The following is a 13,969-nucleotide window of genomic DNA, read 5'->3' as shown; positions in this document are numbered from 1 at the left end:
TGCACCACATCCACATTTGTTTTGAACACTTTCAGGGATGGTGATCTCACCATTTCCCTGGGCAGCCTGTTCCAGTGATTTTTTTTTTTTCCTAATATCCAATCTAAACTTCCCCTGGTGCAACTTGAGGCCATTTTTGCTTGTACCATCACTTGTTACATGCTTCATCAGCTTCATCTGAGGTGTTTTCAATATGCTCAGGATTCCCCTTCTCTGTGTTCAGTCTCACTCAACATCAGCCAGGCTACTGAATATCCTGTCTCTGTGCTGACTACAGACTCAAGAAGAGACTATACCTGAGAAGAAGGGAGATTGCAGGTGGCTAGATTCAGGGGAAAACAGAAGAGAGCAGGATTTCACCTGCCCCTTTCATTGATGAGATATATTTCCCATTTGCTAGTGGTCTACAAACAGTGAAACTTGTTTCCCAGCTGGACAATCCTACTCTAGGATTGTTTCTTCTGGTCTGCCTCTATGCTGTCTCTTTCTGGAAGTGGACTTAACTAAATTAATCTTTGCCTTTGTCACCTTAGTGACAATATCCACATTTCAAATCAACTCAAAATGAGCTGATATCATTGCAACATTAAGCTACTGATTTCCACTTGGAAAGCCTTCTATTCTGATATGGCAATATGGAGTTGTTCCTGAGATTTTCATAAACAGAAGAGAGTTATTTTGAAAGAGAGGCTTATGGAAACCACCCAACCAAATGAGTACACAGTCATGAAACACACTGATTGCATCCATTTCATTAGAAGGCTCAGAAATGATGAACGTTTTTCTTCCCCAGTTAGAAAGCAGTTGACAAATCACACCCTTTCATTTAATTAAAGCACTAATACTTAGGCTTATATACTTATCTAAAAACTCTGAAAAAATAACAAAGTTCATGGGAAACATGATGCTGTTTTTGTAAGGAAAATGTATCTCTGTTTCATACCCGAAGAATAGTTTCGTCTCCAGCTGCTTTCAAGTCATCTTCCTTCCCAATGATTCTCTGTAGCTGTATTTGTTGAAACATGAGAAAAAACCAGGAAAATTACAAATTTCATCATATAAAAATCTTTTTTTTCTGAATGTTGATTTATATAATTATAGATTGCTGTAAGGTTCTCTAGTCATGACAAAGTATTTGCATACTTGAGGACATTTTGCTATTTAGACACCCTTTTTCCTAGGAATGTCTTATCTACTGTGGTTAATATACCCAAACATGAATCTATCTCTTGCAACCCAGTGCTTATTCTACTTTTAGAGGAGATTTTCCTGCACCAGAAGCTTAGTTTTCACTTCAGAAGATTTTGAAAGTCAGGGGTATAACATCAAGGATCATTCCAGAAATAAAAATTATCCTGATTTTCATACTGTCATTCTAGATAGTTTTACATAGTTCTGTTATAAACATGATTTTCTGGACATGAAAAACATACCTGTTCAAATGAGGTACTATACAACTAACAATAAAGAATAACTTAATTAAATAAGAAAACATTTTTTTCAGAACTGACATTAGGCAGAATGTGGTTTGAGTCTTCCCCTTCACCCTGGAAAAAATTAATCTTGAATATATTAGCTAAGAAGATTTTTAGAATTACTGAAATACGAAACTTCCACTATTTCAAATAAAGCTTTAAGGTACGATAAACAGTGCATTAATTTGTAGTACTTAAAGTATATCAGAGCTGCAAGGTTTCTTTGCCTGTATTTCAGCTTCAGAGATGAACACTGCCACAAGAATGAGTGATTCAATACAGCACAAAGTACACCTACCTTTCAGACATTTGCATGAATCCTCAAAAGGACAGCAGAAATGAAAAAACAAGGGACTTAATACATTTCAGGTAGAGATATGGAATTAAATTAATCACTCTGGATTTGGACACTTTAAAAAATGCTTTTAAAGTTCAAGGATTTCAAAACTGTTGGTTTGCTTCTCAAACATTTCTGAATGATTCCTCAACCTGACCATTAAAACTGGAAAAAAGTTCATTACCAAATTTCCAGTCATTATTCGGGGGAGGTTTAAAATCTCTGCTTTGTTGTTGTTTTTTTAATTTGGTGTATTTGTTTTGGGGTTTTTTTTAGATTTCTTTTTGTTTTGTTTTTCAGACAAGCAGTATGGGCTCGTAAACAGTAAGAAAAACATGTTATCTATTTGTGTTGCCAAAGGTCATTCCTTGGCCTTCAAATTTTGAGTAATTCATCTATTCTGGGTTTGTTCTGCTTTTTTGTCCTCAATTTTTTTGTTTCTCAGGATGCTTACTTTCTATTATTAGTTTTAAATTGCATATCTTGATAGTATTTACCAAAAGAAATGCCATAAAAGAGGGCAATTAAACACTACTTGTTCCTCCAAATTATCTTAATTTTTGATCATTTACAAAACAAATGACTAGTACAATAAAAGCATTATGAATTTCTACATAGGTAAATAGCATTATAGAGCTCTGGGTGAAACCACAAGTGCTTGTCCATATTCTCACTGAGAAATCACATTTTTTTCTTACCTAAAAAATCAATAATTTGACACATAAGGAATAAAACTGCAAATACTTTCCAAAAGGAGAAAAATATTTTTTTCTCTCTTTTGGATTTTATTTCTAAAGGACTCTTAAAACAGGAGCATAGACACACAGTATAATTATTTTCACAAGTATCCTGAAAGATTCCACTTTTTGTTTTCTTGTATGGTATGTAAATTCTTAGAGTGCTTAAACTATTTCCAGAAGTTTGTTGATTTTTTTTTAGCACAGTGCAGCAACTACACACAGAAGAAGAATTCTGCCCTCAAGAAATGGACTACTCCATGTACCATTTACTGGTATTTAATATTTATATCTGCTTACCACTCACTATAATAACAGCTAATTCAAAGATAATGAGACATATTATGCACAAGTGAAGCCTCTGCTAAAGACAGAAGTAATCTGTTGTTAACAAGCCTTTCTGGCAAAAAGACTATGAAAATCTTAAAAAAAAAAAAAAAAAAAAAAAAAAAAAAAAAAAGAAAAAGGTGTTTTTGCATCTTCCAGTTGCTGGAGAGACATGAGTGCTTGTGGATGCTCTAAGACTACAGAAGTGCTCTGTGTCACAACTACTGAGTGTTGAGTGCTGGCTCATTCAGCCCTAGATGAAGCTCTACAATTATTTTCTGGTATCTGCTCTCCAGCAGAAATGTCCAAGACAGTCTGCTTTAGAAATCAGAGTCATATAGCTCCTTCATGTGCCATCACAGCCACTCTACCTTTATTCCCAATAGTTTTGAACTGCCATTAATTTTACTTAGACATCTTTAATCAGGACTGATTTAGAGAGTTAGGGAAATTCCTTACTTGCTGGGGATTTTGGGAACTTTGGTGGCCTTATTCGTGGTGTGAGGTCTCAGATTAATGTGCATGGGTTATTATGTGTCTGGAAATCCCCCTCACCCAGTCTTAAGTGAATGTCTTGGAAGAGCAGAGTTCACAGAAGTATCTTACTGTCCTCACAGAGATGCAGATAACGTAGCTGTGAGAAATGATTCTGCACTCTGGCAGGGGCTGATTAAAGGGTGGCAACTAGCATCTGTGAACCTGCCATTTCTGCCTTGTCTTCTTCACCCTGGAGTTTCAGGGCAAAGCAACAAAACCTCCTTGGCCCTAATAGTGAAATGTCTCTGTACTGTGACTGTTTACCACTGAAACAAGGATAAAGCAGAATTACAACACAAAGAAATAGGGAAGAGAGAGAACAAGAGTATCCCTGTAAAGGGAGTGACTTTTACTGGAAATGAGGAAGATGTGCAATGAAATGGAAAGGCTATGGAGGACAAGACAAACTCCCTTGTTTCCCTTGTTGGAAACACTGGATTCAAGATCTCCTTTCCTCAACATCCATTTTTGTTAGCAGAGAACACGGGGAACTCTGCATGTCACACTCCTGAAGTGCCTGATCCATACAGGTTTGAACAGCCTTTATCCCATCACATAAAGCAGGCACTGAGGATTGGGGTTGGAGTTTCTTGTCACCTGTCCCCCTTTCCTGAATGACCTGCTTGACACACCTGTTCATCCAGGAACATGTGATAATTGAAATACACACAATTCAAAGAATGATGGAACACCAAAAGGGAAGTTCTTATCTCAAAGACTTTACAGTCTAGTCCAGCAGTCAGACTCTAGAGTCAGACAACACAGACATACACAGATGTCTAATCAGTAGATAACAATGGGAAGTGTGGAGCACAAGAGGAGACAAAGCAAGAGAATGAACTATCAATTAAATTTCTTTTCCCATTGCACCTTGCCTACAGACACTGCCTTCTGACTAATGCTTCCTCACCACTTTTACACTGCATTTCCTTTACATACATTTCCTGATGTTATTGTCAAATATAATGAGGAAATCACTATCGAATAGTTCAGATATATTTTCCTAGGATTCCAACTGGGAGAAGACAAATGGCAAATTAGCCACACAATTTACTGATTTATTAGCTATCTAGAAACTTTCTATGATGCAGACAGAACTAGAGGATACAGATTAGCACACATACTTATTTCCACATTCTTACATTTCAAAAAATTTATTTTTAAACCTGATCTATAAAGTTTTCTTGAAAATAGTCTCCTTGTAATTGTTAAGAAAACAGTCATGAGAGAAAACTCATTGTCTGACTAATTTGCATCCTGTGGGACTTCTTAGAATTTCATGATTCTTGAGATTTGATAGAGTAATTTATATTTTTTTTTTTTTACCACTCTATGTTATTTTATCAATACAGCCCAAAAAGGAAATGCAAAGTAACAATCTATTTAACTACAATAATTTTCATTTTACTTGATTGCCTCCACAGAAATCAAATTATTTTTAATTATTTATATAATGTTTTCACCTCTACATTTGATGACTTTCTGTTATTTATACTGGCTAATTCAATCAGAATTACCTGAAACGGGTAATGATATTAAATATTTATCATACTGCACATCTCCACAAGAGAACAGTGCTGTGTTTCTGTAAGAATCTCCTTTTTGCTTAACTGACAGTACCTTTTTATAAAAGCACTGCTAATGTGGCATTTTTGGTGCACAGGCACTACAGGCTGAACATGTTCACTTGTGTTCATGGAGTTACTTTCACTGTTTTGCAGATTAATAATGCAGCCATAACAGACTTACTTTGGTAAACAGGGCACTGCTAGTGTGATAACAATTCACTATGATTGCAATTGGTTTAGTAGGTTAAAAATATAGGCTTTACTAGAATTTGATTTCTTTTTAATCAGCAGAATAATTAACACATTAACAGAACAAATTTTGCAAAACCAGAAGATCTGGTGTAGTCACAAATGGGTGTAGGGCTGTGCTGCTTTTGGCTGGGATAGAGTCAGTTTCCTTGACAGTGGCTGGTGTGGAACTGTGTTTTGGATTTGTGCTGAACAGGGCTGGTGACACAGAGATGTTTTTGTTATTGCTGAGCAGGGCTTACCCACACCCAAGGCCTTTCTGCTTTTGTACTGCCCTGCTGGGGAGGGGGCTGGGGGTGCATCAGAGGTTGGGAGGGGACACAGCCAGGATAGGTGACCCCAGGTGACCAAAGGGACATTCCAGACCATCTGACATCATACTCTGTGTATAAACTGGGGAGAAGGAGGAAAAGGAGGACATTTGCAATGATGGCTTTTGTTTTCCCAAGTTGCCATTACATGTGGTGGGTCCCTGCTCTCTTGGCAATGGCTGCACACTTGCCTGCCCATGGGAAGCAGTGAATTAATTCCTTGTTTTGCTTTGCTTGTGTGCATGGCTTTTGCTTTTCCTACTAACCTGTCTATACCTCAATCCATGAGTTTTCCATGTCTTACCCTTCTGATTCTCTCCATGATCCAGCTGGTGGGGGAAAGAACAAGCAGCTGCCTGAGGCTTGGTTGCTGGCTGAGGTTACACCAAGACAAGGGTATCTGCAGGTTCAGTTAGGGGCTTCTGGGAACATAGTCTTGGAAAATGGCCTAATTTCAAGTTTATTTTCAAGTAGTATTACTAAGTCTAGAAGTATTTTTGCAGCATTTAAAAATAGATTTGAAGTATGACTCATCAATTGTAACCTTGCTAAGAGACAATTCACAGAAATAAAGGTGATCAGTGAACATGTGAACATCTATTCTATCATTAATTCAGAGTTTAAGGCTATGAAATTCACCTAAATAAATTTTTGCTAATTTCTGTATCAACAAGTTCATCTTTAAAAGTTTGAGATTTTAAGGCTCTCCAGAGAGATGAGTTCATGATCAGTTTTAAAGTCATACTAGTAACACAAAATAATTTGAATTGTAGTAACCATGTCAGTTTCCTATGAAACTGTCTCTCCACTTACCTCCAATACACATTAAGGATCTGAAATAAATTGAGGGATTCTATTAAAAATTATGATTATTAATTCTGCATTCACTTTTGACAAAAGGTACTTAGTTATTCTCCTGTTAAATATTTAAAAGTTGAATAAGCTATATAATTAAGCCCATTGTTCTTCATAACATCAGAACAAGATTTTCTTAGTTTTTGAAGTATCCAGCTTTCTCTCCCATAGTTTATTTAGATATAAGGGAAAATATCTGCTGTTTCTCTCCAAAGTGTGAATTGATAAAAACTTATCTGCAACAGCAATCAAAATTAATCAAGACCAAAACATGATGGTGAATTTAAGAAATTATTCAACATATTTAGAAAACAAAAGACTCTTCCAGATGATTATTTAAATTAGATCATGGGATTAAGGGATATATACTAATTCCTACCTTCCCAGTAGCAGATATTTCCTTACAACTCTAAGGAACATTTATAAACATTTATAAAAGTGGATTCAATTATGGTAAGTACTTCTATCACAATAATTCAATATGTGCTCCTTGCATATAAAATATTTTAGTAAGCATGTGATCATAGACTGGACTGAAAAATAGGCTTGAATCTTCATTGAGCAACTATAACCCATGGATCTATTTAAATGCTTTAAAAGTAAAACATATGTAAAAATACACTTACCTTAAAGAATTCTTTCTTTTCAACTTGTTCATTGCCATCTGCATCCAACATTTTAAAGGCAATCTGAAGTCCAGTCTGGGGTTCTGCAACAAATTGCAGAAGAACTATATTGACAAATATCACACACTTACACTAGTACCCAAATACCAAATGTAAAATGAGTATTGACTTGTTCAGTTCTCCATTATAATGTACATACATGGTATTTCCAGTGAACCATACACACCCCTTACAATATAAATGAACTGTTTAAACACCTTTTTACTATAATTTTAAGAGATAATTAATGGCTAAGTAAGAAATGCCAGCAGTGTCTATATACAAGCTATGAATGTCCATCTGACCCTAATGAAAATACTGTATCTCTTACTGGATATTCCCAAAGGTTGTCTCTACAGTCCTATGTCACTTCTGCAGTCTAGCTCTGCCTTGTTTATAAGAGCTCCTTTTCAGGTGAGAAGAGTGGAAAACTCTTTCTGGCTGTTTCTGACAAAAGAAGGCTTTGTTTGACGCCCATCAAGATGTTTTTTTTTTTCTGGAATTCTATACAAATTTACTCTGCATTTCCTTCACTGAATGGACATTTCTTTTCAACACAAACATGTAGTGAGTTCTGAATCCTGAAGATGCTATAGAAGCATGGTGTCTTTTGAGCTCCTTCCCACAATTTCCTGATCTGACTTCACTTACAGGAGGTGGCTTTGATCATTAGCAAGCCCACACAGGAGCAGTATGCTGCTGAAATGGAGCTACAATTCACTGTGGTAGCAAACCCTTATCCCAGAAATCTCTGGAGCAGGTGAATTAATGCCACAACCCAGCCAAGTCAGGCATTAATTGAAAGCCCAGGACTTATTGTCTATAGAATATATTGATGCTTCCAAGAACAATGCTGGACTCATGAGGGCAGTGAAGCAGTATCTCTAAAAAACTCCAATGCCTTCACAATTTTGCTTCTGGAAATATATTCTTCTAGTTGCATTCTGCAAAGTTTTAACCCTTGCTTTTTTTTTTTAGAGAATCTTTCTGCAAAGGGAACAAGTTAAAGAAATATTCCCTTCCTTTTAAGACATAATAAGATGGTTAAAGAAAGTACTATTTTTACATCTTAGAAATAACTGTATCTTCAGTAGTCAACTAATATTCTATGTGAAGCAACCTCGTGATGCAGGGATATTTTATAAATACCACTGCAGTCTGCACAACAGAGCTGTCCCCAGCAACTGGGTTGATTTAATACTCAAAACTGGCTTCTTTTCCATGGAAATGCCACATGCTAAATTTGTGTTTCTAGTACAAAAGCAAGAAAAGGCTATCCAATAACATATTTAGAGAATAAAAGTGATGTATTTAATAGCAATTCATACCATCTGTGTTCCAATTTTCAGATAAGAGAGCTGTTAGTGATAATATAGACCTAAAGCTGCTTATACTGTTCAGAGAAGACATACTTATCTGATATGATGTAACCCCAAAGGTATGTGTTCGTAAAATAAGCAGAGTTCAAAGACTACCACAGATATATTTGTATTTAATTAGAATCAGGCAAAATTCCAAAATCTGAACTGAAGAGCTTCATCCTGGCTGTGAGGGCAGGTTAGACCTAGGTGCTTCCTCTCCTAATACTCCTGCATTGACCAAGCTGTCAACTTGTGTGACTGGGTAATTGAAACAAAGCTCTAAGTAAAGACGACAACTTCAGTTCCTGGGCTTCTTTACCAGGCAGGGCTTCATTAACCTATTGCTAGAAATGAAATTCAGTACAGCACTGGGAAAAAAAGATACTGATGACACAAGACACAGAGAAAAGAAGATCATGGGGGAAAAAATAAAACCTTTTTTCTGTCAAAAAACTACATTTCCAAGTTCAGTGTTTTTACAAACTTTGATTTTGTACAACAGGCAGCATGATCTGGTCAGCAGTGTCAGGAACCAGGATTCTGATGACTCGTTTTCCATTTCCCTATTGCTTAGCTGGTGACTTGGAACTAGCTTAAATATTGATGCCTGCTCTAAGAAACCTCACATTAATTCTCACTAGTGGGAGAGACAGGTTGTGTAACTCAGAGCTGACTGACAGGGGATACTTGTTAGGCAAAGATAGAGGCACTAAAATTTGTTGACATTCGCTTTCAAAGTGATCAGTATGATAACCCTCTGTGTAACCAAAGCAGCAACATTACCACTGCATTTTTATCCTGCATCAAAGGACCTTTGTTTTAGTGGTTCAATACATTCCTATATAAATTCTGTGAAAAACAATGTTACTTGATTGTCTGGAGAAGTTGAACAACTTACTCTGATACTGCTTCAATTTTCTAATTGTTTTAGCCAATAATTCAGCATGAATTCACTTTCAGCTGCCATAAATTTCTAAAGACATAGAATCTTTGGCACCTATTTCTGCAATTTCAAGGTATTCTTTTGAAGTTATAGTTTGGCTGTCATGGTTGCCCTTTTTTAACCTAAATTCATCTTTTTTGAGTTGCAACAAATATTTAAAAAACAGTACCCTACCTGGACTAAACTCCTGTCTCTGATTTTCAAAGCCACTTGAATACATGGTATAGCTCATGTTCAAGCAGTGTAACACAGTCACCACTGCTGAAGCAGTGTATTTGTATGTTAAAGCTTAATGCATATCTATATATAAATAATTTAATACTGTGTACTAGCTGAAGTTCCCAAAGATATTACCCACCCTTCATGCTGTGCAACAGGAACTAATGTAGTTCTGCTGAGAAACGAGGTAAGCTGCAGTAGGGCCAATTGAATGGTGCAAAGGATGCACAATGAAGGAAGGCTGGACATACTGTCTCCACTCTCTGGAGATCAACATTACTTGTCCCATTACACCACAAGAGAGTGGATTTCCAGAGCAAGGAAAACTCCTCCATTTATTTAAGGCCCAGCCATGGATCTTGCAGCCATGGAAGTGATGAGGGTCACACAGAGTCATGCTCTATAGTCTGTCAGGAAAGAAGTGACTGTTTCCTTCTCTCCTTTCACCATGCACTGATACAATAAATCTATTATGCCTGGCTTTGTCCCTTATTGAAAATGTTAGACCTGTATAAGTCAGTCAAGCAAGACTGCATGTGGATTATTCTGTGGACTATTCCATGGATATGCACGTGGACTACTTCACTACTCCTCTAGGGGGTTAATGTGTAATGCTCATTGACACATCTCAAATCTTGCTAACCTACACATCAGAACAAAACAGGGGGTGGCAAGCATGGCACAGAGTAAGTACCAGACAATCCCAGATCACTTCCACACACAAAACGAAAAAATGCCTGTTTATTGTAAATAAAACAAAAGCCGTATTTAAAAAATTGTCTGAAAGGAAAAGGAAGGAAGCAAAGCAGTGGACCAGAAATATATGCACAATACTTGGAGGAAATAAAAGTCAAAAGGAACAGAGGATAAAGAAAAAGGAGTTAAAAGTCAGACAAAAAGACACTGGAGAATTCTGCTGTTTATGTATTGCATTCATTGCAAATCTGAACACAATAAAAATGGGCAACAACCTTTGAGACACCACAACAGTTTTTCACACCCCTGCATGAGCTATACTGCTAATGTCTCATCGTCCAAAATTACTAAAACAACTATCCAAAAGAAAAATTATTTATCTTCCCATCCAGTTTTTCTTCCCCTTATTAAGTGGTTCTGTAACCAATGTCTCTCCCTTCTCAGAAGATTTTAAAATAAGACTTTTCTGATCCCATGAAGTCCCATGATTTCTGAAGTATTCCAATGGACATTTATATTAATGCATTGTCACTCTATATACAATACAAAGTTTTTTATGTTTTACCATAATGTAGAAATTTAGAAGCTAAAAAATATCAGAAGAAAAGGTCCTGGTAAACTGTTAGTAGCTGAGTACTTGTGTCTATGTATTGTAAATATATAATACTTACTTGTGAGAATTGTCAGCAAAAACAGATACTCTGCATAAGATATCAACCCTGAAAAAAAAGTTGTAAAATTACTAGTGGAAAACCTCAAAATCTTAAAATTTGAAATAGCAAAATTTGAAAGATTATATCTTACAAATATAAAAAATGTAGTTTGACATTGTATTAAAATAAGCCAAGTTACTATTTAATAAATTTTTCACTTCTGTTTTTACTATTCTGAAGGCAAAATTCCCTAACCCGAGACTCATCAATGTTCATGTCTAATCAAGAAAGTAAGGTTTATTTAGTATTAACAAAAGCCTACACTAAATCTTTGGATTCTCACTGAAAACATTCAATGTTTATATAAAAGGCAAATAAATTAAATGTGCTTTGTCACATTTAGTACCTGGGAGGAGAACTACTCTAACATTACCCTGAAGGATCAAAGTCCTCCATCCTTTGGCAGGCTCACAAAAGGCGGAGAATAGCTTCCCTCTAATTCTCAAGAGAACATGGCAACACGCAAAGCTGCCAAGCTGCTAGATTGTGCTGATAGTACTGCTGGGCCCTGTGCCAAGAGGAGGCTTCTTTTTTTTTTTTTTTAAATAGGAACATGTCCTTTCTACAAGGTGAAAGTATTTCCCCCCCTTTTGAAGGAAAATTCCAGTGTTTTCTTTTGAAATACCGCCTTAAGTGAAAAGCCTGAACAAACACAAAGATGTGATAGCGTCAAAATAGAGTGTGCAAGCTAAAGATAGAGAGTGCAGAATGAGGGTGGCTAAACAACAGAATCTGAACCATCTGCCCTGCAATAATGTTTGGGGAAAAAAATTTAAAGGGCTTTTTTATAAATCACTTTTCAAAATAACTGAGCTACTTTTAACTTGTGAGCTAAACATTGTATAATGCTCAAGCTGCTTAAAATAATGAAGTTCAAACATGCCTATCTCTGCAAAGATAAACTATTTTTGTAATTTATATTTAGGTAATTGATAGATAAGGAACCCATTTAAGCTTCAGTGATAAACAATTAACTTCTGATAAACTACTATGCAGAAGCAACAGCATTTGTATTTGACCTCAGATAGTGACTTAACACTTCTAAATACCAGAGCTCAGAAATATTAAATTGCTAAAATGCAAGAGTCTGAAAATCTGAGAACAAGTCTTAGTTAATAGGAGGTCTAATGCTGATCCTGTTGCCAACACTCTGGTTCCATATCTCAGCTTTCCTCTCTGTCAAAATAGGACTATTTTCCCTATCATCCCACATGAATTGTGTAAATCAGCACAGTCTACAATCATACAATACACTGTGGAAATAAAAAACTACTTTCATATCAAAGACTTAGTCTTGCTTACAAGTTTTAGCATTTCTGTCATTGCAAGAATGCAAATTATTATTTTCATTGCTGTTAAACCTGGAATTGTGTTCTTAGATGAAACATCTAGGTTTCTACAAATTCAAAACCAAATAAAGAGAAAAAGAACTCCTGTTCCATTTTTTTAGCTTATACGCCTAAGACAAGATTAAAAACAAAAAAGGGATAGAAACAAATAGAGGTGAAAAGAATTCAAGCAAATAGTGTGAAAAGTAATGATCAAGATTCCTAATTTTGTTTTGTGTGTTACACAGCAAAATAATGTTTAAGGGACACAAAGAAAGACAAGGAGGCAACTTCTAAGAGTTGTATAGAAAACAGCTCCAAGTCAAGGACTGCAGTGGTGTCAGCTCAAAGACCCTTGACTGAAAATGTAACTACCAAGCAATGAAGGACAGCATTACTGGGGAAGGAGAAGTGGGAGTCTGCCCCTCAGCAGTCTTGAGATGTTCTGCATGGGGACAGTCTAAGGAAGACCTGGAAGCTGAACACAAGCAGCTTATGCTAGGTAAAACTGAACAAGGAGAGCCCAGTGTGGGGATACAAAGTAAGAGATTAGACACTCAAAGAAGTTGGGAAAGAAAAATGTGTTTATCAAAGCTTTTGAAAGGATATTAACAAGGCAGATTATGGTTGTGAAAGTCAGAGAAAAAATGAAGTTGCAATAATTGAGATACAAAATACTGAGCCCTTGGAAAGTTTTAGCTTTATAGATAGACAGGGATCATTATACCTCATAAAATTTTGCAGAAAGAATCTGCAAAATTTTTACAGAGATGGTAAGATGTGAAGAAAAGATCAATTTAAAGACAACACTGCTGATTGACTCATGGGAGAAGCACCTGAATTGAAGAGGACTGGAAAGAGAAGCTTTGCAAGAAATGGTAGGAGTAAGATGCAGACTCTGTTTTCATCATCTTACTGTAATCTAATTGAAAAGTTGATATAGTGAAATTGGTAAAAAGGTAAATATAATAAAAATATGCAGAAAATATTCTGGATTGTTTTTTAAAACCTGACTCAATGAAAATTCATAGCTTGCCTGATATTTTCTGAAGACTGATTGTCTTCAAAATAATTTATCACAAGATTTTTTAATTTGCGGACTAATTTCCATTTAAAATTTTATTTTAATTTTATTATCCTTTTACTACATGCAGTGAGTGGCCAATTTACCTCATCTATGAAGTAAATTAAATATTTTGGCAATTCTCTTTTTTATTCTATAATAATCATTACAAAGATACTCAAATTAAAAGATGCAATATGGGAAACTTTAAAAACCCTAAATAAAACTCACTGAAAATTAAATTAATATCCAAGCAAAATTTATAAGATACAAGCTTCACACACTCTTGAATGACTCAGCATACTTGCAGCCAAGAATGTGAAGTTTGCATTGGCAAAATATTGTCATTTTCTAAAGCTAAAGGAACCTTCTTTAACCCTCCCTAGAAATATCTGTCCTCAAACTTAGTAGCAAATGCTGACAGTCCAATATTCTTATTGCTGAATAAATCATAAGTATACTTAAAAAATATGACACACATTTTAAAACTGCCCACTAGAAGGCAGAATCCCCTAGCGTTACATTTTACAGACCAGACTGATGGCACTTTTCCCTCTCCTTGACATTTAAATAACAGTTTGAAGG

At 35.8% G+C, this 13,969-nt stretch overlaps 1 protein-coding gene across 1 annotated transcript in view; it reads right to left on the bottom strand.

The window, feature by feature from the left end:
- MICU2 (mitochondrial calcium uptake 2) overlaps positions 1-13,969 on the bottom strand; it is a 135,082-nt gene that overhangs the window by 22,032 nt on the left and 99,081 nt on the right. The window contains exons 5-7 of the mRNA XM_079320008.1: positions 10,952-10,999; positions 7,023-7,105; positions 944-1,006 (exon numbers count right to left, since the gene is read on the bottom strand). Of these exons, the coding sequence (XP_079176134.1) occupies positions 944-1,006; positions 7,023-7,105; positions 10,952-10,999 (194 nt within the window). The remainder of the gene's footprint in view (positions 1-943; positions 1,007-7,022; positions 7,106-10,951; positions 11,000-13,969) is intronic.

The sequence above is a fragment of the Erithacus rubecula genome (assembly GCF_903797595.1).
Source record: "Erithacus rubecula genome assembly, chromosome: 1".
NCBI classification, from domain to species: Eukaryota; Metazoa; Chordata; class Aves; order Passeriformes; family Muscicapidae; genus Erithacus; species Erithacus rubecula.
Note: the sequence above shows the minus strand (reverse complement) of the source record. Positions and strands in the feature narration are given on the sequence as shown.